The sequence below is a fragment of the Bacillus rossius genome, chromosome 17 (genome assembly GCF_032445375.1).
Source record: "Bacillus rossius redtenbacheri isolate Brsri chromosome 17, Brsri_v3, whole genome shotgun sequence".
Lineage (NCBI taxonomy): Eukaryota > Metazoa > Arthropoda > Insecta > Phasmatodea > Bacillidae > Bacillus > Bacillus rossius.
Window position 1 is genome coordinate 39,642,488 of NC_086344.1, and position 26,058 is coordinate 39,668,545.

At 35.8% G+C, this 26,058-nt stretch overlaps 1 protein-coding gene across 1 annotated transcript in view; it reads right to left on the reverse strand.

Moving 5' to 3' along the window:
* Positions 1-322: 322 nt before the first annotated feature.
* Positions 323-26,058, reverse strand: part of LOC134541000 (cleavage and polyadenylation specificity factor subunit 5) — a 31,146-nt gene continuing 5,410 nt past the window's right edge. The window contains exons 3-6 of the mRNA XM_063384114.1: positions 25,046-25,109; positions 17,410-17,575; positions 1,678-1,792; positions 323-944 (exon numbers count right to left, since the gene is read on the reverse strand). Coding sequence (XP_063240184.1) covers positions 923-944; positions 1,678-1,792; positions 17,410-17,575; positions 25,046-25,109 — 367 coding nt within the window. The 3' untranslated portion in view covers positions 323-922. The remainder of the gene's footprint in view (positions 945-1,677; positions 1,793-17,409; positions 17,576-25,045; positions 25,110-26,058) is intronic.

Below are 26,058 nucleotides of genomic sequence, written 5' to 3' on the forward strand. Positions count from 1 at the left end.
ATGTCTTATTTCCCATGTGTTACATGATGTGAAAAATTTATTTAGTGCAATTTAAATTATTTTTCATACTAATCCAATTCGATACTCCAGAATAATTTTGTATTCGTGCTTGATTCGAACTAAAAAACATGTATTGGCACAGGCCTACCAACTATTGGTGGTTTCCTCTGCAAGAGAAACTGTAGCACCACAGTACACACAACGTGACGTGACTACGGTATTGCAGCGTGACAGCATGAAGCATCTTGCGCAGGTACGTCGTAGCTTCGGTTGCGTGCCTCCTCGCTTTAATTGGACAGGGAATTAATAGAACTTACTTCACTGATGTAAAAACTAATATTTATTTTATTCTATTTCATTATATAATTTGTAAATCACATGAATATGTACTTGTAGGAAAATAATGTTCACTCGAGACCAAAATTAAAATACCAAAGTTGTGTCTCCACCGTGGCCGTAGCAGACGCCCGGTACTGAGGCGAGTGTACAGTTGCAATATGCGGTCACTACTTCTAGCTACAGAACAAGTGGTTGGAACACGTTTGCAACACACTACAGCAATTATCTAATTAATTTTAAAATTTATTGTGTAGGAAGCAAACACACAGTAAAAAAGTGTCAATAACACAACTGTAGTCACGACGACCAACGCAGCGACGGAGGATTATCCACCTCCACACGAACACAAACAGACACATTGATTGCATTTTGGCAACACGTGACACTGAAAATGATCCATCCCGGAACACAAGACTACCAACCTATGCTGCACTGTGAGATAAAACTGTCCTTTTTTTCTTAGAAAAAAATTGTTTCAAGTCAAACGTGAAAGTTCTCAATAAAACAATGAACACTTATTATTTTCACCAGTGGAATCATCATTGTAGTGTCGGCCATCTTCGCCTCGTGCGGACTGGACCCCTCACATGTAGATGAAGTTGAATCTGGAACATGGAACCTCATGCAAGCCTCTCTATCACACAATCCTTCTGCCAATCCTGCTTCTTTTTAATATTCAAAGTGAATTTATAATATAATATCAAATTGTTCATGACAATCAAACATTTCTTGAATCAAAATTCAAACATACAGTTAAATTATTATTATTTTTTTTTCCCATACTCAACAGTAGTACAAGAATAACCTGACGCAAAATACAATAACACGAAAATGAGAGAAATATGCCCTATTCACCCGAAAACGATGCAACTGAAGAATACGCAACACCAAACTTTCCGATTACGAGTTTACGAAAAAATACCTTATGGATAGGGACACCTGTATTTCGCGAATACATTTCGTGTGGAGGTACTTCATAAAATACTGTAGCTCTTCTCCCGAGGTTATCGGCCGAGGTCAGTGAGAGGTGTCGTCCCGCTCTTGACGGGGGGCCAATGAGAATGTGGTCACCGTACTGCTGCACCCTCGCAATTTGCCGTGGCTCTTAGAAAGAGCTACAGTGTTTTGTGAAATATCTTGACATGAAATGAAATCGCGAAATACAGGTGTCCCTACCTATGGAATGAACGGCACAATTCAAATAAAAGATAAAAATAAGATAAATTAGTAAATTCATACAGAGTTCACTGGTGGTGGTCTAGTCTATTGAAAGGGCAGGGAAGCACGGCCTCCACAGGGCAAACACTTGTTCGAAGCACAAGCCACGGAGCCACCGACCTGCACAGCGCCTGCGGCAGCGACGATATGATCGGCCCGTAGCCCTGGGCGTTGTCGTACAGCTCGAAGAGCGGAGCGGCGACTAGCTTGTAGTTCTTGGGCACGGCGAACAGAGCTGCAAGACCCAACAAGCACACCCCGCGGCACGTTAGCGACACGGCTCCCCTCTGCAACTCCCTCTGCTCCGGTAGGAACACACGTGCACACTGAACACAAGTCTGTGCACGAGTACGGCAAGCGGGCTTCCAAACACAGAGCACGACTCGACACTGGGTGTTGCCCACAGCAGGGGCGGGCAACCTCTGCTTTGCTATCACAAATATTAACATTAATGGAACAATAAATAATCAAACTGTTATTATCTCGTTCCTTAAACCTGAGATTCATGATTTTGCATAAGAAAGACCTTCAAAGATTTTATTGCCTTATATGACGCAATTACATCAGGATATCATTTCCGGCATTTGCAAAACCAACCCACAAATAATTCATCAGGGAATTAAGTTCCAGGTTGGCTTGAGTTCGTTTTTTAAATTTTCAAATGGGAGGGGGGGGAGGGAGGGAAAGAGCCTAAAACTCCCTTCGCTCTGGGGGCCACGTCCCAGGCCCTCGGTGAGTCCTGGTGGAGTCTACAGCAGCCTCGGTACTCGGGGACCTTCGCAACACGACAGTGGAGTCCGTGACGCATGTGCTGGTAACAGCTCAATAATGTGGAAGCCCCTGAGGCGGTTATGCTTCGCGAACAACGGAACCTTGTAACAGCACAAAATACTGTGAAGCATTGTGCACACACTTGAATAATCTTCAATGCTTCAGGAAAAGTGTCAGTGTGAACTTATTCATGGATGCAGGGTTCCGCTCATCAGAAACACATCATACTTCATACTTGAGTAAACAATTAGTACCATTATACAGCTATACGTGTGAAGCTGGCAGCTAGCTGGCATGAAAGTGATCCCATTCATCTGCTCTTTAGTGTTATTTTATTGCCAGGACGTCTTAACTACTGAAACAAATTTATACATACTTTTGTAAGAAGCCAAGAAAAATAAACTTTGTGTGTGCAATCCGAAAACTTAATTTTTAGTCAGAGAAGAAGAAGAGACAATTTTGCGATAATACAAAAAAAAATTTCCATCTGAAGTAAAATTTGGATAAGAAGACCTGTAATTAGCAAAATGATATGATTTCATAGCAGTAACGTTATTTTCCAGCAAGAAGCCACTACAAAAGGAAAGGGACTAGGCTGTGATCGCTCGCTAAAAGCTTGGCACAACACAAATGTTCATGCTTCTCTTGGCGATGAAATACGTTGCATATGTCCTTATAAAGAATTTTTTCCCTTAGTACTTTATTTAAACAAACTGCTGTTTCAAAAACAAATCAACCGTTTCCATAAGAACCCACTCAAAAATCACCTTAAATATTAGAACAGCTCGAGTTTATATGCTTTGTTAAACTTATACATCGCATGTAAGTTAACTTGGTCGATTATTATTTAATTTTTTTGATAGTGAAATTTGCTAAACTAGTGAAATCGCTAACCTGGCACAGCTGTAAACATTGTCTGCAATTGCAACATCGCAGTCACTCCGTGGTATTTTAGCATATGCAACAGGAGGGTGAGGCATATCACTTGCAGTTAAAAGATTATTAGGTGGTAAAATACTTCTCGTAAATAGTTGGGTACTGAGTTGTAACGCACTTGAAATACACAAAAACATGCTATTTTATCCGCGAACCTACATTTGCTCTCAGTTTGAAACCAGTGCAAAGTAATTATATTGAAGAAATATTACTTATCGTAATAGCAGTGTGTTTCAAGTCGTCTTCCAGCATTTCATTATCCTCTGTAAGTGCCACGTTAATGACTTTGAAGACTTATTTTTGCACAACATTCAATATATTAATCTTGGTACAACATTCATACCACATATGCATGTGGAGAGTAAGGCCAGTGTGTCGACGATACTAACTGGACTCTTCCACAAGACAACCAGCCACTCTCTGGAGTCATGGCCACAAATCAATAGGAAAGGGGGAGGAGGGGTCTTTTTTCCATGCAAAACTGGGAAAAAGGTTGTGCACTGATTCTAACAAATGATCAGACATATTAATGGAATAAAGAAGAAAAAAATACAGGAATTATAACTATTTCGGTAAAAGAAACCTCAATTAATTATATAACAACAAAATTGGTTTTTAAAAACTTGAATAAGATTATGAAATGCACAAAATTGCATATTAATTACCCTTGAAAATACTGAGCGTGATTCTTGTACTTAGCAGCTGCGATTCGTACAAGTCGGGCAAACCCACCAGTGCTGCCAACACTCATTCCTTCGACAAGCAACGTCACACGAGAAATAGAAAATCCCCAAACATCACAGATCGAAACACAAATAAAAATCATACTAACTATGAAATAAAATCACTGTGTAATGCATATAGTAACACAGTGGCAATCAATCTTAAGATATTTTTGTGCCAGTTCGTGATTTTATTTGTTTTAATTTCAAGTTTTACATGATTTTCCTTCTCATTAGTTTAGTTTTCGATGACATTACAGTTTTCTACATTTTTACACTGTAAGCTGTACAATGTTTTACATCTTGGGGCATGCATTAATAATTCAAGAAATGTGTAGAAACGAGATGTGAGCCACCAGTGACGCACTGAGGTCAAGTTTCACAAATACAAAGACTTGACCTTAAAAAAAAAACAGAGCAAGTCCAGAAACAAGAAAACAACTGTAATGATATAAACATAATAATATACAACAGTAATACATGCTGCACCATGTTGCTAACAAATGGATAAACAGGCTATCCATTTATTTTCAACCAGTAAATACCACAATTATGATGTTCATACACATTCTCATATAATTGGATTAGAAAAGGATTACCGATAAATTTGAAGTATATACTCAGTATCATAAAATTTCAAAATTTAATTTAAATAACTGATAATGCAAACTTAGAAATACGTAAATTAAAAACAGCAAAGGTACATTGTAAAAAATGAATTTACTCTGAAACTTTTCTATACTGATTCTGTAAAGAGCTACATCTAGTATAACTAAATTACAGTTTTATAAACAGAAACAAGATTTTATGGTTAAATTTTGGAATTAATGTTGTTTTTCTTTTTCTTTTATTTAAAAAAAAACATGCTGTGGAATTATTAAGCATAAATACATACACACAGGTAGTGAAAACGTTTCATTTTTAGCGCACATCTGAATTTCAATAATAGTATACAGCTTGCATATAACTGGCATTAAAGAAATCATATTCTATTGACTGCAAAGTTTTCAAATTTAATTTCTGGCATTAATAATGAAACTAGCAATTTAATATTTTATCATAAATATATTACAGTAGCAATAAAAGTTTATCATTACTCATAATCAACAGAATCAAAATTGGTAACATGTTAAGCACACAACTTGTACATTTCCTCATGCAATCTTGTTGGAAGTTTGAACCACTTCTACAAGTCATTCAACTATAATAGATACCAACAGTTAAATGATTACATATTTTGATTACTTCAAATATATTAAAACCTTTTCATACTAGACCAGGGAAGAATGAAGGTTCTGAAAGGTTCCTTGCAGCACTCTAGACAAGACTTCACGACCGTAGACGAACATTGTTTTCACTTGAGGTTCACCCTCACCTGCCATGTTTACTTTTTCTTATTTTTTCTCATAATTTTTTTCTCAAGTACTATGTCTAAAATTTTAACTACATCTTCCCTTGCATTTGTTGTTCAATAACAAATATTTTCATCAAACATTATCATGAGTGTAGAAAGTTATGCAAGTGATGAAAATTATAAAGACTTGCTGCAGCTTCTTACTCCCACGATGTTACTCTTAAGTGAATATCTGCTGAAGATTTTTGTTATAGAATAACAAATGCGAGGGAGGTATACAGTTAAAATTTCAGAAATAGCCCTTAAATTAAGAACAAAAAAAAAAAATCCACCTAGCATGCGAGATGGATCGTGAATTGTTTACGTTTGAGTTTCAGAATGTGTATTGAACTTTCCTCGCTACGCCTAACTTAACCGAGGTGGTACGCGGCCTGTCGGACAGTCGCTGGCCGTGACTGGCGGATAGTGAGGAGCGCTGATATCCTCTGCATGTGCGACACGCGTGGGCAGGGGGGGGGGATCACAGGCTTGCAGATACCAGCAGAACCCTCGCAGCTACTGACTCTATGCTTGTGCACAGTTGACATCATATCTAGAATAGAATTAACTAAAAAAATAATACTTGGGTGGTTATTACAGTGGAGAGAGCTTAATGCTTTTTGTGTGTGTACCTACTTCAACTAAATTACAAAATACTGAAAGAGGCATTCCTACACATGCCAAGCATTAGTTAGAATTACTCGGTAGTAGTGCAGAAACAACTCGGCCCTCGGCAAGGACGAAGCCTGGACGGTCATCCGGGCCAGAAGTCCTTGTCCAATGAGAACTGTAGTTCACTTGCTTCGTATGCTTCCACAATAACACTGTGAGTGTTCAAAATATATTTGATATTCGTGAATAACTTGATATTTGATTCAACATTTCAAACTAAATAGATATTTCAATTGTTCATTTCTAAAAGATTCACAAAATAGGACTCATTCTCAAGAAATTAATTAAAAAAAAAAAAAGAGTACATATAAATGTCAGGTGATTTATTGAAAAGAAATATGCAAACACAGAAAACAAGCCAAAATCAGGCGATGCCAAGAATTATTGCAGTAGCAACAAGGAGTAAGACCTTGGAAAACACAACAATGATACTAAACAGAGACGCACAGGCGACTGGACAACAGAGGACAGTTGCGACGTGCAGTGGTGTGCTCACGGGCAGCTACAGTAGTTGCACTACCCGAGGCCCACGACGCCAGGAGGGGCTAGGTCTGCACACGCGTGGAAGGGGAAGCTTGTCCTACTGGAACCCAGTCATGTTCTGACCAGATCAAAGCGATATCTTTGTTTGGGAGAGAGTGGTGTTATGGTGAGTGAAGAAGTGTTTTCGGTTTCAAGCAGATCACATATTTTGCAGAATGGATGAAAATTACGGTACAAGCTTTCGTGTTTTCAATTCGGGAAATCAGCTTTCAAGACTTAAAACCCTTTAAAAACAGCTTTCCAGAACAGGAAAATTTTTTTTATCTGGTTCAACAGACAAATTAGTCTCAGATGACCCATGGTTCAGCCAACAAAATTATGGTGAAAGATCACAATTTAGTGCACTCTATCATATAATTACAGCTCGTACGATGGCCGATGAACTAAATAAAAGTTTTCATGACATACTTCAGTCAATTTTTAACTAATATTTTAACATGTGTCAGTAAAGACAAATAACAGGAACACAAAAGTGTACTGGGAACTGATAAGTCAGGCCGAAAGTGACCCGAATTTGTTGAACAGGGTACCTAAAGGCGGCACACATGGATTTGTGTGTAGGACCCAGTAACAAAGGCACAATCAGAGCAGCGGGAAGTGAAAGTCAGCACGACAGACGTTAGATATGACAAGTCAGTCCTATAATAATGAAACAATGTTTTTTTTTCCCCTCTGATATTATGGGTGCAGTGCATCACAGACAGTCAACCAGAAGTATTACAGAAGTGCCCTTGCACGGCTGCTCGGAGGAGCCTCCCCCGTGACTATCGGCCAGTCCCAGGGCCATGCCCTTCACAAAGACAGCCCCTGCCTGCTCATACCAGTTGCACCCACACAAACCTGCAAAACAATTACCAGACTTCTTCCTGACTTGATATATAAACAACTAACCTCTCGCAATTCTTTGAAACAAATAGAGACAACCCGGTCTCCAGCATCCATCCCCGCAGCTGGCCTAGTGCTATCTCTTCAGACGGAACCTCATACAGCCACTGTACGTGCGTGTGAGAGACACCGTGTTCCAGTCTGGTTGGTGGCAGACCATTTCACCTCAAAGCACTACCCCTGAGGAATTACCCAAACTTTCCCATGATTTCAAGTACATTCCCGGAATTTTCCTGAATGAGGACACGCTGTGAATTGAAAATGATGCTAAAAGGGACACCCAGGCCAGTACAGAGCAGTTTGTTCGCACACTGCAGTGCAGCACAGTTAGTACTCCGCTGCCATTGGTGAATACAGTTTATACAGGCTGACGTACAAACACACATGGTTCGCAACTTGCAGCCACCAGAGTGTGCTGGTGTTTGTGTGAGGTCGTGCTATACCGTGGTCGCGTGTTGGTAGCTCTGGTGCGGGAGGTATTGTGGTTGAAAGTGGCCGACCACAGGCATTTTCATACCGTTCCAATAGTGTTCTACAAAATTATCAGTGTGTGTGTGGGCCAGCGAGTTGACCACCGACCACCCGTCACTGAATGCAATAGTGAGTGACAATGTACTTGAACTAACTGCACAGAATGAACTGCACAGATGCACCAAAAAGAAACCCAGCCTATTTAGCCAAAGTAGGCTGTCCTCAGCTAGTACTATTATATTATTTTATGAAATATTTTCAAAAATAGGTTAGAATACAAAATATTAAGATTTTTATGTTAGGAAATGTTAAAGTACGACAAAGGGTTAACCCCCTTAGGAAATCACTTCTTAAAGTGATATAAAATGAGCTCTAAGTTTTACTGCATCTCGATTCCTGGCAATAAGATATGGGTGCACAGTCCTCAAAATTTTGAATCAACTTTTTTGAACCTTACTTGAGAATAATAATACAGGATGGCCACACTATTGGCAAAACCAAATTGCAGGTTCATAAAACATTACCATGTTAATAAAATATATATGTAACTTAGCTAACCATGTTAATTGCATCAGAGCTGAAACCAAATTAACCATTTAATATTATGTAAAATAGGAACATAGAAAGTATTCCTGTAAGACCATTTAACTTCTGTGATAAAAGTGTATTTTCCGAACATAATTTAGTACCTCTTGTGTTGTTTTAAACTACGGCAGTAGCAATCAACAGCAAAATTTTACGAAAAGAAAGCATTGGTATAAATAATACAGCAAACCATAAGGGCGCAACTAAAATAACTTCAGCAGCTGCCAAGGATGAAAACAGTTCACACTTTAAAATTATCATTGAAATAGTATGTTTGTTAACTGAGCATATAAAAACATGTCCCTAGCTTAAATTCCTCAAAGAGAACTTTCCCAACACATTACATGAATGTTGAGTTGTAAAAGTTACCTCTCTACTTGTCCAGCCTGTATTTTTTTTTGTATCCACAAAAAAATCACTTGAATACTGGTTGGTAGAAATGTATCTAAATTCAAATTGTAATGGTAAAACCTTAATAAACAGATTATATATATATTCTTTTCTTATGATAGCCCTTAAAAAACTAACTAATTAGGACACTTAATGAAAAAAAAAAAGAATTATGGCACCATCTACTAATCTAGTTTCTTTTCCAACTTTTATGTTGTTTTAGTCTTAAATAGTCTCCAGTCTTTCAAGTGAAAAAAAAAAAAGGTAATAGTGTTCAAATGTATCTTCTGTTTATTATCAGAGACTGTGAAAATCGTAAGATGTAAAAGTAAAAAAGATCCAACAAGAAGAGAAAGAAAAGAAAACAAGAAGCTAATCTTGAAGGCAACCCATAGTATTATTTTAACACGTGTCACATTCCTTACATTAATTTTTTAGGCATGGCATATAGTTTCACTACTAAGCTGTGAACTGCGCTCAAAATGGCATAAGTGATGCAGTTCGTAGGCACTATGAAGGCACTATGAGCAAATTTTCTAAGCTCTTTTCAACTTGCTAGACCAATAAATAATTCCTGATGGCTTTCAAATATTCACGGGTTTCTCACAGTATTCCCAGAACCAAAATAATTCCCAGATTATTCCAGGTTTCCCGATTTTCCCGGTAGGGTGGCTAGCCTGCAATTATAAAGTTCAAAATGTTGAGTACTTCACTGTTTGGTTTAGGAAACAATGAAACACTAGTAATATCTCATTCACAAAACCAGTGTGTTCCAACATTATAAATACTTAGTGATTGTGAAGTACCTACGATGCAGATCGGTAGAAAATGTTATTAGATGCACAAAAGATTGAAAATTCATTTATTACAAACTAAACAACAATCGCCTTCCATTTCATGATAAGTAATGTAGATAGTTCAATATTCAAGTTTTTAGTGATGGCTGATTTTACATCATCTTGTACTGGGTATTGTAATTATAATATTCATTAATATTTAGACATATATGCGGCCATTAAAAGTATTGTCCCTACAATTTACTACACAAAACTAAAAATACTTTATAAGAACTGACCTTATATATTTTGTAGAATTTACTGCAGTAACAATTGTTTCTTAAAATGGGCTAAACATCTGTAGAATATTCTCATACCGTATGTACAGGACAATGAAAAAATTCAATATTTAAAATCCCAAAAATATTTATACAGTGGGGGGTGTCATAAAAGTTTTCATATAAATATTAAATTAACACCTTAAATTTGAAGTCTTTAACTACAATGAAACTACACAAAATATGTACGTATATATTAGTTCTCTTGTGTTACATTTACATTTTAATTAATTTTAAATAATAGTTATTTAAAGAAATTTTGTAAAGAAAATCCTAATAGCTAACTAAATACATGAAAAATTATAGTTTCAATAAATTTGTAAATTTTTGTGAATATGGTAGATATGGCTATTATGCAATGATAGTGATTAGAAAACTATTGTGATACATGTACAGTATTACTTGTTAGTTAGAAATAAAAAGGAAAATGTAAAAAAAAAAAAAAAAGAGAGAGATGGAGTGAGTTATGGCAATATGACATGAAAAACCCTATTTTTTTGCAAAGTGAAAGTCGACTCCACATCAAAATATCTTGCATCCTTCAAATAAGGTACGGAAGCCACAGTAAACTTCAACTACAGATAAATACTACTTAGTACACATGCTTTAAAAACCTACCACCTGTCTTTAGCCTCATTTTGTTTAACAACCCGAAGTCCTCTATTACAAAAAGATTTCTTGTGCTAGATCCAACACACCACTATACAACTCAACCCAACCCTTCCATGGTTGCCTGGGTCTGCCAGCTACAGTATCTAACTATTACTTGCAGAAACCAATTACAGTGGGACCCATTTTCACACTGTTCAAGCAGGTGCCTGAAAATGGTGTAAAATAAGGGAACCATATGAGAAATTATTTTTTGCTCAGAGAATAGCGATATTATACTACTTTAACATACCGCGCTCTGATACGCACATAATTATTAAGTGTCTGAAGGATATCTAAATATTCAAGTTCTATACTTACATTCTGTATAGAGTACTGGTAAGTATATGTACATATGTACTGTCATATCTCAATTTGCAACTGATTTAACATCAAAAATTTACAGGTTAATAATATTAATAAAAATACAGTACTTTATTACAACACTCGCCTGGATTTCCTTCCATGATTTTGTGATTTCTCACAATTGTGTTCAGAGTTGAAATAGGCATGCTTAACCTCCTTAGTGCTTTCAAATGTTTAGTTTACCGTCAGTTGAAAATGTTTTCAATCTTTTACAAGTTGTCATCTCGATAAAATACGTACAGATAAAAATTCAGTTCATTACTCACAGTAAAAGATAAAATTTTAGGCATGTTGACATTCAAATTTGTTACGACCCAATTATTTTTAACAGACGTCCACAAAGATGAATACCATAAACATAAACTACGTAATACAGTATGTGTAAGTTAGTGATGGACAGTCTGAATTTCTATAAATTGTAGCACTAGTGTCACGTGCTAAATTTTCTTAAAGTCTGCCATTATTCAACCCATGTTGGCAACCTGTAATCACCATTTTCACATGGAAAAATCCAGGCGCTACAGCGCTAGTGTTCCCAACAGCATTCTGGATTTGATATTTCATACGTGTTATCTTCATATGTATGATGTACGTGACAAACACGGGAATAACGAATTTATGCAGGTATAGCATAAACAAACAGCGTAAATTGTGGGAAGCAGATTGCAGGTGCGTCGTAATCAACACAAATATATTGATTTGCGTCATATGAGGTTAAAGCGGGACCAAAATAAAATGGTGCAAATAGCGGGAAAACGTTAAAGGCAGTAATATAAAATCAGGGTTCTTCTGTATTCTGAGGAGTCGTGATTCTCACAGTGAAATGATAACCACATTAACATGATGTGCAATTGAAAGGCCTGACAGAATATTCAAATATGATTAGGTAGTTTATTATTAGTATTATACTTGACTTTAAACACTAACACTTCAAAATAATGAATGTTCATTTGACTATGAATATTTGTCCAATGGCAATATTCAGTATCAAGGTTAAGTAATTTGTAAGCTATAAATACCCAGTTTAGATTTTTTTTAACAGGACGCATACGCAAAAGCATCTGTATTTAAATCCACAAATATTCAAAATTATTTCACTACTATCTACCAACGCATTAGTGAGAAAAACTGTGTGGACAATTGAACACACAGATCATTTTTAAAATAATAACTCTAGGACCACGAACTACAACAGAACAGCGATAGTTGCACTGGTGTGTAAAACAATAGCCACAAACAATCTACCCCCAAGTGACACACTAGCAGCTTACTTTCTGTAGTTGTCTATTGTGAAACAGAAGTTGCAACTAAACAAACTTCAATAATGGTTACGGATTCAATATGAAATTTGCAGAAAATGTGTTTGTGACACTACTGAACTAAAATACAATTTACCTGGCTGAAATTAAATACAAAAAAGGGTAAATAACTAGGGTTTGAAAGGTAAATTTGAGCTCATTCTGACAATATTTTGCGGTTAGCGAATATTTTCTGGATCAACATGTAGAGTAGCGTCATATTGGAAATAACGTGAATAATAACAAAAATAAAAGTATGGTTAAGTTATGTTAGCTGTAAAAAAAAACACATTTTCTTCTTCAAAAATTGCAATTGAAACAAAATATTTTATGTATTACTATTGCAGTTGACTTAACCTATTTAACCATTTATTTCACCTATTTTTTCCCCCCCAGAAGCTGCTACTTTACACATTTACCATTTCCTCTCCTTAGGTATATATAACATAAAAGTTATGCAAAAGAAGATATTTTTTTTTAAAGTGGGATTACAAATCCTATCATTCTCACAATTCAAATTCAATACTCATGTTTCAAAATAATTTAGTATTCATATTTGATTAAAATTAAAAAACTGATATTCACATAGGCCTAGCAATTGAAATTATAGCCGAAAGTTAGATCTGTTATATTATAACTGTGTTTCGTGCACAAGTAACTGCAGAGATTAATTTACACACACGCCTGATAGCTAGCTAATCTATTAATATTTTTTTTAATTCTCTTTGGTTTATCCTATCCTGACTTTATTACATGTTTTACATAAATTCACAATAAAATATTAACTACTGAAGGTTTTCTACTAAAATTCATAACATCCTTGATAACATATTCTATTAGATTTAAGATATTTTATTCCTACTTTAGATATGATATAGTAAAAAGAAAGTTTAATTAAATAATGTTACCACTACAGTAACTGTAGAATACTTTACCCTTATCACAAAATTTTTTTTCCAGACTCTCACCCTATGTTTACAATGCAAATTGTTTCAACCATTTACATCACAAAAAAATTTTGCTTTCCCAGAATCACAATATTCTTTGGCCTAATTTTAGAATACTGTATACATATTTTTTAAGTGCTGAGAACATAATCTGCCAACACTGATGAGAAATATAATTTTTTTTTTCTTCACAAAATTACACGGAAATAATACTGAATGTTCCAAGTCACTATACTCATCCATAGAGCGTCCCACTCTTAGATTGCAGTGCGGAAGCACACGCCGACTGCCGTAGGCAACGACCTTTTTCTTCCGAGCGCTGTTGCCATGTCCGACAAATAAAAATTGTATTTTCAATGAAAATGTGCATCAGATGATAAATATTTTACATATTTAATAGCATTTTAAAGAGCCAAAAGAAATTACAAAAACGTACATTTCTCACTGGGAACTGTTCTTAAGTATTACAAAATGTATCACATAAAAAAAATTAATCTACAAGTGTATTCAATTCAGATTTTTATTGGTTATAAATTAATGTTTTAGGATGCCACCGAATAAACCTCAAGCCAAAAATGCTTAATGTTCCAGTTAGATATATATATTTTTTTTAAAAATCCTAAAATGCATTTCCTCAGAAACTGAAACAACAAAGAGTTGATCAGCGGCAAAGTTTATTGGATTAAAGTTAGATGGGTGGGAGGAAAGCATGAAAGTTGTTCACAATGAAGGGAATATCATCTGAACTGCTCCGTGTCTCATCAGCGCAAGAGCGCGCTGTAACGGAGGCTCCCTCCCAAACTGCTGCCGTGACATGAAGCACTGCCGTTGTTTGGAGAACTGAGAGCAAGTTCTAACATAGAGGCTTCCTTTAGTTCAGCCGTTTCCTTTGAATACCAGCCAGCCAGTTACCGCAGCGACGCGTTGTGTCCGGTGACTCATAGTTACAATACTGGTTATTTATTCACATATGAGATTTTATTTTATACATACCTTTATATTGATTACATAAATAAAAACTATGTACGTGAATGGTTTTTTGTTGTAAGATGAGAGTAAAAAAAAGTGGTGATTACATAATCATAAGTGTGAAAGTATAAAATATTATAAATAACTAACGTATATGAGTTCTTAAAATGTTTCTTGTGCAATCATCTCCTGAAATCTGCAACAGCACGTGCACTGCAATCTAAGAGTGAGAGGGTTTCTGGCTCCAACGAGCTTCAAGCCAGTCGTTCATGGGATGTTCTAGCTGTTCCTGAGTGTGGGTCTACTAGGTAGACTTTCTAGATAAGGATAAGCCTAAGCCTGTTTGCACAGCAATAACGTAATACATTGGGAAACCTGTTTTGTCACAGTTCATTAGATCATTAAATAAGAACACATAATAGTTTCAATAATCTCACTCATCAAAAAATAGTAGATACGTTTGTTTTCACAAATATTAATTATTAAAAGAATGCATGGAAAGTTTAAATTATCTGTATTGTGCTTATGAGATGACAAAATAAATTATACAAATTTTAATGCTTCTCATTAAAACCATTATTTCTCAGTCACTAAAAAATTGTAAAATAGATTTAATTAATTATAAAATAGATCTAATTGTAAAATATAATTAATTCAGTAATCACAAATATACATACAGGAAGAATAGACTATAGTGTCACATGACTAATAACCGAAGGTAAAGTGAAATTGTATCACATATAAAAAAAGCCACCAAACAAACAGAACATACGGAAATTGTTATTTCACGAATAATTTAGTATAAAAACCGCAACTCATAGAACGAATCGTAAAAAAAAAATATATCTTTTACAGACATTTTGTAAAAATTATTTCATCAATATTTCACAATTCATTTCGTTTTAATTTCTTGACCATCAGATAATGAATGTATGATAAATAAAACAAAAAAAATAATGCAAGCAACACACGTCTGACATATAAGGTGCAGGAATACTACAGTATTACATAAGAAAACAAGATAATAAAAAAATTGGACGAAGTCAGTACGTTTATCTTAGCTTATTGGAAATAAAATTCACTAAAAGAAACACACTAATTTGTTCAAGATTACTGAGAAACAAGAAAAATCACAATGTTCTACAATAAATTTAAATGGAAAAGTTCTGAAGGAACTACAAAAAATATTGTGACATTTCCCAACACCTGATGAAGATAAGGATTAAAATAGTTTAGTATTATCACTAGAAATAGTTTACTTATGATATTTAAATAAGTGAGAAAAACATAAGACAAGTGCCATATTTTGTAATTAAGATGATTATAGGCTTCTACAAACATTAACTGCTAAAGTATGATTAGTTGCATGCAATATCTCAAACATCTATTTTAGCAGAATTACACTTAACAACAGCCACAATGATTTAAAAGAAACAATATACAAAATTGTAATTGACTTCAATATCCAGTCTGAAGGCTAACATTATACGTGTTACAAATCTAACGGTACATTTGGTGACAATACATCAACCACTAAGACTGAAACATAACTTTGTAAATGTCAGGTTTTAATGACAGATGCCTTATGAAAGTAAGGCGTCAAAGAACAATGGAAAATTCAAAGTTTATAAATGAATGATGCTGATTGTTACTAGTAATCTCACACACCATTTAGCCAAACGACAGGTTTTGTGCAATGAGTCACAATATTTCATCATTTTGCAAACTGTGATTATGATCCAACATTAGTGATAGGTATCAACCTGCCATCCAATTTAGCAGCCAAAGAAAAAAAAAAATACCACTTGATAAAGTAACAATTCATTACAATTTTTTTTTTAACGATTGAAAACAAAATGTTGCCAGTAAATGAATAACCAGACCAATATTTACAAACACATACGTTGCACAAGCCTTTCCGTACTCTCTGCTCCGCTGGATAAATTAGATGATTATGCTAACTATTCTGTTTTAAAATTTAAATATGTAGCATTGTTTTGGAACAGTGAAGGCTTCACAGCATTGCATTTACTGCAGAGAACAGAAAACTTAAGCCCTAACTTTGTAGTACCAACAATTTTTAGAGCCCAAACTAATTTTCATAAAAAAAAAAATAATACTATGAAAGGTGATGTAGATAAAAAAATTAATATTTGTTACATAAATATAATCATTGCAAACATTTAATTTTCAAAGGAGCCAAAACATGTGCAAAATATTTAACCTCTGTAGTGGAAGTTTGTGTTCAGGGGCCCGCCTAGTCAGGGGTGTGTGTGTTAGTGTCGCCTCTAGCACAAGACAGTCTTCTCGTCGCGCATAGAGCAACCACGAGATCCGAGCGGTTACCGTAACACTTTATGGCAGACAAATGAAGATGAAGGTGCAATGCAAGTCTCTGGAGTGCTTTCAAGAATCTCAAACAGATGTATCGTGCACACACGCATTTTAGCCATCTTCACTTACAGTTTGTGCACTAAATACGGAAACAGCTTCTCACCCACCCTTGGCATATGTTCTTAAACAGACTCTGCTCGCACATATTTAATTGTTTTCAAATCAAGTGTTTTCTCCCTGAAGCTCTGCCCAGGCAGGCAAGGACAGTTAAATGCAGAGGAACTGTGTTACAGCAGCGCGTTCTCAATTAGAGTAGATGCCACTCTGTACTTGAAAGTGATGTTGAATAATCAGAATTTTACAAAAAAAATTTTTTATCATCTGTGTGCTGTGAGCCAATTCACCCGAAGTCTCGTTCGATTTAGCAGGAGTTTTTTGTTCACTTTAAAAGGGTAGCACCAATTCTTCTAAAAATTACAGCCTAAATTAAACTCAACACGAGTTATTAAATCATTATTTCATTACAAGTGTCACCACCACACAATTCCTTAATTTCGTTGGCGTTTCAACAAATATTTTAACCTATTTTAAATCCAACGATTAAATTGCCAGTCTTTAATAGCTGTTCACTAAATTTCAACAGTTGCAGGTAAAACATGGCTTCTAGTTACATTTGCAAATCAACCACTGAAGGATTAGTTAGGGCTCTAAGGAACTCCGGAGCGAGATTACGGAGAGGCCCGCGGCGCACTACGCTAACACGGCAGCGACAAGAGGAAAGTATACAATCTTGGGGTGAGAGCCATACCCTTCTCCGCCAGCTGGACTAGAAACAGCCTCTTGTGTTCCTTAGGCTTGGTGATGTGTGGCGGCACGTAGGGGTATTGCGGAGGTTCAAAGTTCGGTCTCCACCAGTTACCTATCGTGTCCTCAATTATCCAATCCTGTTTCACTCCGTCTTGCCTGCCGAGCGTCTGCAAGCAAGCAATATTCAAGAGACAGCTCTGCACGGGGTCCCGGCGCGGCCTCTTCCCCCCCAGCGCCCGGCCCACGCACACTTACACTACCTCCAAACATTTCCGACAGACTCTTCCATCAGCGCCACACTGCCACACACCAAGTCATTTTGTACCAGTTTGTCGCTTTAAATACATCAAACACCAACAATCATGACTCAGTTGTCTGTCAAAACAATATGTACCAATTTACTTAAACACAAATAATTTCTTAATATCAGTGGATCGTAATACACGACCAAAGGAAGACAAAATTATTGACCATGAGGTGCCTGCAATACAGAAACGGTGATAACATACTTCAAGACCAGCAGTACTGGCTTCGATTCCAAACTGGGAGGCAACTTGAGAACAGTGTATGTGATCCTTGGCTTCACTACTAACATGCACAACTATAGCCAACATTTAACGTTTCAAACTACACATAATGATTACGATTACAAAACTTGATTGTGATTTGCGTAGTATAATATTGCGTGATCTGATCACTGACAAGGTCTGGTTGTTACGAGGTATGAATAATAATTAGCATTATCTGAATACTGAACAGTCATTACTAAAGAGTGAGAGAACTAATGTGAGCGCAAAACTAAACAGTTTGATATTACTGGTAAACAATATAACATTAGGTTAATACATGTAATTAACATCAATGCTATCAGGATAAACAATATGAACAAGTTAATATACTTAAGTCAATGTAAATGAATAGTAAAATACAAAAAATCTGAATAAAAAACATGGACAGATATGATAAAAAAAATTAATGTGTTTTGTATAGGCCTGTGCGCATACACACAGTAGCAACTTCCTTGCTGTATGTATTTATGATGAAACAGATATTGCAACTCAAAAATATACATAATATATAAAAAAGGTAAATAATGGTTTAAGTATCCAGATGAAATTAGCATTATTGTGCTTACAATATTTGCTGAATTAAAAAACTTTACTTGACTATGCTAACAATGAAAACTTGTGAATAACTATGGTTAAAATATGTAAATATTTGGGAATACATCATTTAAAAAAACTCACATTTTTAAAAAATGGATTGCATTGGATTTCTAAGTATTTTGCCATTGCAAAAATTTTCTATATCAACATGTAGAGTAGCAGGTTCTAAAAAATAACTCATAGGAAATGAATGAATGAATGGGTGGTTGGGTTAAGATAGGGTTGTTTCATAATTAAAAACACAATGTTTTATTTGATTGTACTTAGATATTTAACAAAAATTTTACAAATAATTAATTGACTAACCAACCTTTCACTTTAAATTTGTATAATTTTCCAAAAGTTGTTACATGATGTGAAAAAAAATTTTTTTTAGTGTGATTCTAACTATTCTTACTATTCAAATTCAATATTTGTATTCGTGAATAATTAGGTATTCATATTCAATTCAAATTTTAAAAAAATGTACACAGGCCTAATTATTGGTAAACAATAACATTAGGTTAACACATGTAATTAACAATAATGTCATCAAGATAAACAATATGAACAAGTTAATATACTAAAATCAATGTTAAATGAATAGTAAAATAAAAAAATAAACTGAATGTAACACTAACTGATATGATAAAAAATTGTGTTTAGTATAGTTAACAGTTTGTAGCCAATAACCAACACCTGATCTGAATGACTCACAATATGCAGAGGAAATAAACATACATGAGATCTGAACAATGAACAATGTGCTCATGGACGTAAACAATGTGCAAAGGGCAATAAACACAGACGTGATTGCATAGCACAGCAAATGTGTTCTCTATCACTAACAATCAAAATAACCAGAACAATTTGTCAATGAACATAGAATTACAAATTCTTGAAAACAAACCAGATGCGATATATGGCACAGCGAATATTACCACAATACACATCTCAGTTGTACAGAAAATAATCTCTTGGGTCTCGACTGGAAAAACTGTCACAGAAGACAGAATAAAAAGGACAAAGCAAACACTGATAGAAACAAGCAAGATGCACAACTGTGGAGTTTTTAAATATTTTTTACAAGGCCACTCAGAATAAAAGTTCAAAAACAAGTAACACTTGGCTGATTAACGTAATCAACCCCGCCGTAAAATACACTCTGGCACACTTACATTTGATACCACTTAATAATGCAGAAATAAGCTATTACACAAGTGTTACAAAAGTCAAAAACAATGATTTAAAAACACTTTAGGGCTAAAACAAATCAATCCATTTTGTGTCCCAGGGTAAGCAAAAGAAAACTGCTCACCAACACACATTTCCGAAACCCATTTAACTATTTGAATAGTTTCTAAAAAAGGAAAAGAAAAAAAAAAAACTAATGTACATGCAGTCTGCGCCAAATGTCAGACTCACACTGTATGCTCGAGACTACACAAAACAGAGGACATTCTATGACACTTTACCAATGTCGTTTACAACTCGCAAACGACTAATCGCTAGTATTTGTAAACTGCTGCACTGGTTACAAATGTAAATGTCGCAAAACTGGCTCCTATCCTGACAAGATATTTGGCTATAATGTCATGGGAAGCCAAACATACAGAAGCATCGTTATAAAGAGAAGGGCTTACCTCATGGTACGACATTTCCAGTCCCAGTTACGTAATTTATAATATGTTTATAATGAACATGAAGACTCCTACTGAACACTTTTATCAGTTAACAGCCCACATTTCATTATTAGCGTGACTAGCGACAAGCATGTTCTGCTTCTGTTTCCAACATGTACATTCCACATATTAGTTCTTCTAACAGCCTATAGTTGACACAGCATTTATGGCTTTACAAACTCTATTACAAATTTATAGAAAAAAAAAAAATAAGTATTCAATTTTTAAAATTTAAATAAATTATATATACAAAAACAAAATTATTGGTTATTCCAGTTCTTATTTATGATAACTTCAAATTTCCAACAAGATCTAAAACAGAATACAAATATAGGAACCTTGATCACATATATAGATATTGCTTGTCAGAAGTAAATTTCATTGTCTAAAATTAAAAAAAAAATATCTTGTACCATTTTTATTTCTGTTTTACATATTCTCAACACAATCATATAAAAAAAAAAAAAATAGGTAAGCCACAAGAGTGTCTTATTTTAGTGATAAATATTTTATTTAAATAAAATAATTTTTCAAAATATACAGTATGCCATAACAAAGTTGTCACAAAACAACTATAAAACTGGCCATAAGTACTGTACAAATTAGACCACATGAGGTCACCCTGGACCTTGTGGCCCCACCCCGCTGCCTACAACCCCTGGACTCGGGTCGTCTTCACTTCGCCCGTTTCAACATCAGGAGCAAGTCACAGCTCCAATCACAAAACTAACTGTTTAAGGGGGAAAAGTCCAAAATTTGTACTAAAAAGTAGGAACACACATATTGTACATTATTATTCTGATTTGAAGAACAGTATGTTTATATGAATTTTCACTGTGGTACATCATGAGAATCTAATACACCTTCCAAAAAGCAGAACATATAATCAATAACTGATTCTATCATGATTCTCCAAGTCACAACAGCTCTTCATTCTTTTGTAAATCTCCTTAGTCATGGAACTATAGATTACTTACAAATTTTTTTTTTAATGTTGTGTCAACCTGTTATTTAAAACAGATGCTCTATGCAGTTATTAGGTGTGCTCCACATAACATACTCTATGACTTAGCCTTTGTTTACAAACTGTTGAAAAGCTTTCATTCACCCAATTATTACATTTTAAAACTTCTTAGCTACTTTTGACTTTTTAAGATTTACGCATCTGTAATTATTTGATAATTCTCTGCAACAGTTTTAAATTTGTAAATTCCATTTGTGTGAGATGGGAGCACAGCACGTGATTGGAACAGTTCCCACCACGAAGCAGAACGTAAGTAGATATTCGTCATTCTGGATCTAGCTGGTTTCACCTCTTTCCAGTCCTGAATGATTAAGCTGGTTTCTTAAAAAATTTAATCTACTTTAAACTGATGCTAGTCTCAGCCATCCTGTACAACTTCTTAACACAATGTAATCTGGAATTTTCGGAGAGAAGATTGTGATGATATTAATTTCCGTAAACAATTACCAGTGGCTTTATCCACAAGTGTAAATTTTTGTCACACGAATTCACCCAATATAGTGACGCTACAGCTGTTTATTTGTATTTACCAGCGTTTTCAATATTTCTGCAATTTGATTGGATTCCAGTAGTCAGCTTTGGTCCAAAATCCCAGTAATCCCGTTCCCAAGTCTTAAGCCGCGTAGAGTTGGCCGCATAAAAACTATTTTAGTGAAATAAATTTATTGATTTGTTGATTTGTTTTGAAAAATGGACAGGTCATTTTTATCAAGCTATTATGTTAACTTCTATGCCTGATATAAACTTTTTGCTACAAAGTGTAGTTATTTTATTCTATGCCTAGTTAATGAAAATTTGTGTCACTTGATTTGTGAAGTTATCCACTGAAACTAGTTACCTTTGAGTCTCAAATATATTTTTAAGGATGTTGTGTCAGCGTGTTCTGGGGAACTGGATACTATCAACTGGATCTTGGCAAACACACATCTCAGCCACTCAAATCAAAGTATTTTAAGCACAGAATCACACTTTTAGCAAAACTCAGGAACTATAACTTTGTGAGGATTTATTTTGAGGATTTATTTTATTTGGTAATTTCTGCATACATTATAAACTCAACAGACTGTGGGATGAAAAAAAATAATATATCTTAGGACTTGTCATGTTCAAGAGGGTTTTCGGCAGTGCATGGAAGCAAAACTTGTAAGAAATAATATATTATAAAAACAAAAACATACCTCAAATTATCTCTAAACATTCCAACATACACACTGTTGCATGAATCAGATTTAAGCATTTAATAGCAGAGCATCATAGATTACAAACCTCATCAATGCAAGTAGAGATGTTAATATTTCAGAAAATATTTGGAGAAATTTACTAGTAATTTACTGGAAAATTTCCCAATGAGTATATACCGTATTTACCTGAATATAATGTGATGATTTTTATCAAAACTGCTGAAACTGAAAGTGAGCATCGCAGTATAATCGCAAACCTATATCTTTGATGCTGGAAAATGTTTTGAAATGGCACGGCACGGCGTAAGACATCTGTGTCCAGGTCACTGCCGGTGCCAGCGACGCGGCCAAAACGTGAACAGCGCTACTAGTCAGCGCTTTAGTCAGCAATAGATGTGACTGTGGTTTGGTCGCTTGTGCTGTGTTCTGAATTGTAGGCGTGGGAGTTCACACTTTAAAATGTCAAAAGGACTGAGACAAAGTTACGATCATAACTTTAAGATTATAAAGACAAATCACACAACTGCCAAGCTGCTCGTAAATATGACGTTACTGAAAGCCATGTGCGTATTTGAAGGGCGGATTTGCTTCATCTCAAGAATGCAAATGGTTCGAGGAAATCATTCAGAGGGCCTAAAAAGAGACTGTTCTCTGATATTGAAACCAGCGTGGGAAATTTCATCAAAGAGAAAAGAGGAGACTGAATTCTAATTCCACGAGATGTAATAAAATTAAAAGTCCAGATATTGCTCGTGAATTGAACATTCCACGGACTAGCTTCAAGGCAAGTACTGGTTGGTGCGAAAGAATGATTCGCCGTTGTGGTTTATGTTTGTGGCGCAGAACACAATTAGCGCAAGAACTGCCAAAAGAATTTCCAAAAGAAATTGATTACATTTAGCACTATGTGATTGGTTTCCGTAAACAACACGATTATTTTTACAGCCAAATTGGAAACGCTGATTAAAGGGCAGTGTATTTCGACATGCCCAGCAACAGTACTGTTGAAACAAAAGGCGTTAAGACTTCCACTGTTCGCACAACTGGAAATGAGACGCTGCGAGTCACAGTGATGTTATCCACTTTGGCAGACGGGAGAAAAGTGCCACTATTCATCATCTTAAAAAGGAAAACTATTCCCAAAGAAGCGTTTCCGTGGGACGTAATCATTCGTCGCCAAGAAAAAGGTTGGATGACGAGTGATAGCATGTTGTTCGTTGATGCGTTTCGAGGACATCTAAAACCGAAGATTAAAACTACGACAGATAATTTTAACAAGGCCTTGGTTGTTATACTAGCTGGAATGACAAGCCAGCTACAAGTTCTTGATGTTGTCGTAAACAAGGCATTTAAAAGTATAGTGATTGGCTGCTCACGGGCGACTATTCTGTGACACAGACTGGGACAATTAAACAAACCATCAGTTCTTACACACTACACATTTTATACAGTTTCCCTCAAGGCTCTTCAACATGTTTGAGTTGGTGGACCCACGATATAATCTACTAAGTTACAGAAACAAAAAATTGTTGTTCAAACAGTACCCACCAGTACACAGAAGATAAATTATTGTAAAACACAGGTTGGTAATTTATGCAGAAAAAAGGACAATTTTCTGGGGGAAATATGTGGTTATATTCCAACCCACACCCGTAATCGGGAGCGGGCCTCGACCGAGGAGCTCCAGATGAGCCAACTTCGCAGATAGCAACAACCACAATGACTGCTGCAGGAGATGGTACAAAATACAATTTAATAATCAAATACACTGGTAACACATGAATTGTTTTCAGGTTTAAAAACAGTGCAAATTTTAAATTTATTGCAAAAAGTTACATTAAAGGCAAGTAGCCTAGTTAATAGACAGAAAACTAACTTGAACTAAAATGATTTTTTTTTAAAATTAAAAAATACGAGAGAAGTATACTCATTTCAGTATATGTGATATTATTTCTTTTCCATTTGTATCGTTTAAGATTATTTCGGTTATTTCACATTAAAATGTTCAAGTAGATATCATTTCCACACATTTCAGTCCTTTCCAATGATTTATTTCATTACAATTCATGCATTTAATCAATGAAATTCGTTTCTATTAAAGTATACTTATTTCGTTATGAATGTGTTCTTTTGATGCTTTTTGTTGTTTTCCTATTTCATATTACACTTTTAAGTACATTTGGGTACAAATCATGTTATTTCTATTGTATCGAGTGATTTTGTTTGATGTATCAGTTTTCCTACTCATTTCGGTATACGTGGATTTATTTCATTTGCATTGGTATTGTTTAAGATTATTTCGGTTATTTCACATTTACAAAAAAAAAAATACAGCCACTGACATCAAGCCACAAGGCCTAGTGTGTACGAGAGCAGCCATGGTCGTGATAAGACACGCACAGCGAGCCTCAGCCACGGCTCACACGCACGGGGGGTCTGCCTCATGCCCGGTGAAGCATCAGCCCGGGATCCTCGGAGAAACACACATGCATGCCGTGCACTGCTGCCGGACTCCGAGCTAGCCGAGGGCGCACACACACACACACACACGAGAACACTGGACATACAGTGAGCGACGGTGATGGAGAGCGATGGAGAGCGTTACCTCGGTCAGGAGTCTCTTGAGGCCGTCCACCTCGTCCTCCCCTGGGTTCAGCTCCCCGCCGGGCCTGCACACACACACACACACACGTCCCGTCAGAGCCGCGCCCTCCGCACTGCTCCTCTACACCATCTGGCAGCGCACGGCCATGCTGGTTGGTGATTTGGCCCGATTATCAAGCGTCTATATGGTTTTTAACAGGAATACCAAATGTGAAAATAATAGACAGTACAATGGTATTTATTACCATTTGTAACAAGCTGCTCTACAGAAAGATAAAATACAGACCTCGCACCTAATTTGATCCTTGCTGGTGACACTAATAAGTTTGGACGTCAGTCTGAGAGCTAGGTCAAACACACGATCAATCGGAACTGCCGTGTGTGAGCAAGGACGGAGGATTGATCGGCCGGAGCTGATGGCTTCCACCAAAAAGGCATGTGGGTTTGAGAGCCCTCGGTCACAACTGCCGTGCGCGGGAACAGCGTCCAGCGTCTCGTCAGTCCAAACAATCAGTGTATCAGCCGAGTGTCTCGGCAGACATATTTGTTTATGCTCTTTGGATGCTTTGCTATTTAATTTCTTCATTTTTCTAACTGAAATTGCAACTGCAATTGCAATATCAAAAGTTTCTTCCATTTCATACGATGAAAAGATAAACCCAACAGCAACAACAAGACATGTGTGTGGGGAAGGCTTCAGAAGTCCAAACTGTCAGTTTGGACTCAGCAGTCCGGACTGGAAACTGGACTGATCGTATGTGGGGGGCCTTTATAGTAAAATTTCTTTCTGAGGGAAATAATTTTTAACTTTTGGAAAACAGTCCAACGATTAACTCGAGAAAAATAGTAATTTACTGAACAGGTCTTCACAACACCAGATCTCGTATTAACACATTTTCAGTGCTATAAAACACCATGCACTTGGTCTTCTTAAAAAATCGATTACAGAAATTTCTCGGTGGAATTTGAACTGTAACCAGCTAGGAAACGAGCAGCCGAGGGCTCGACTGTGCT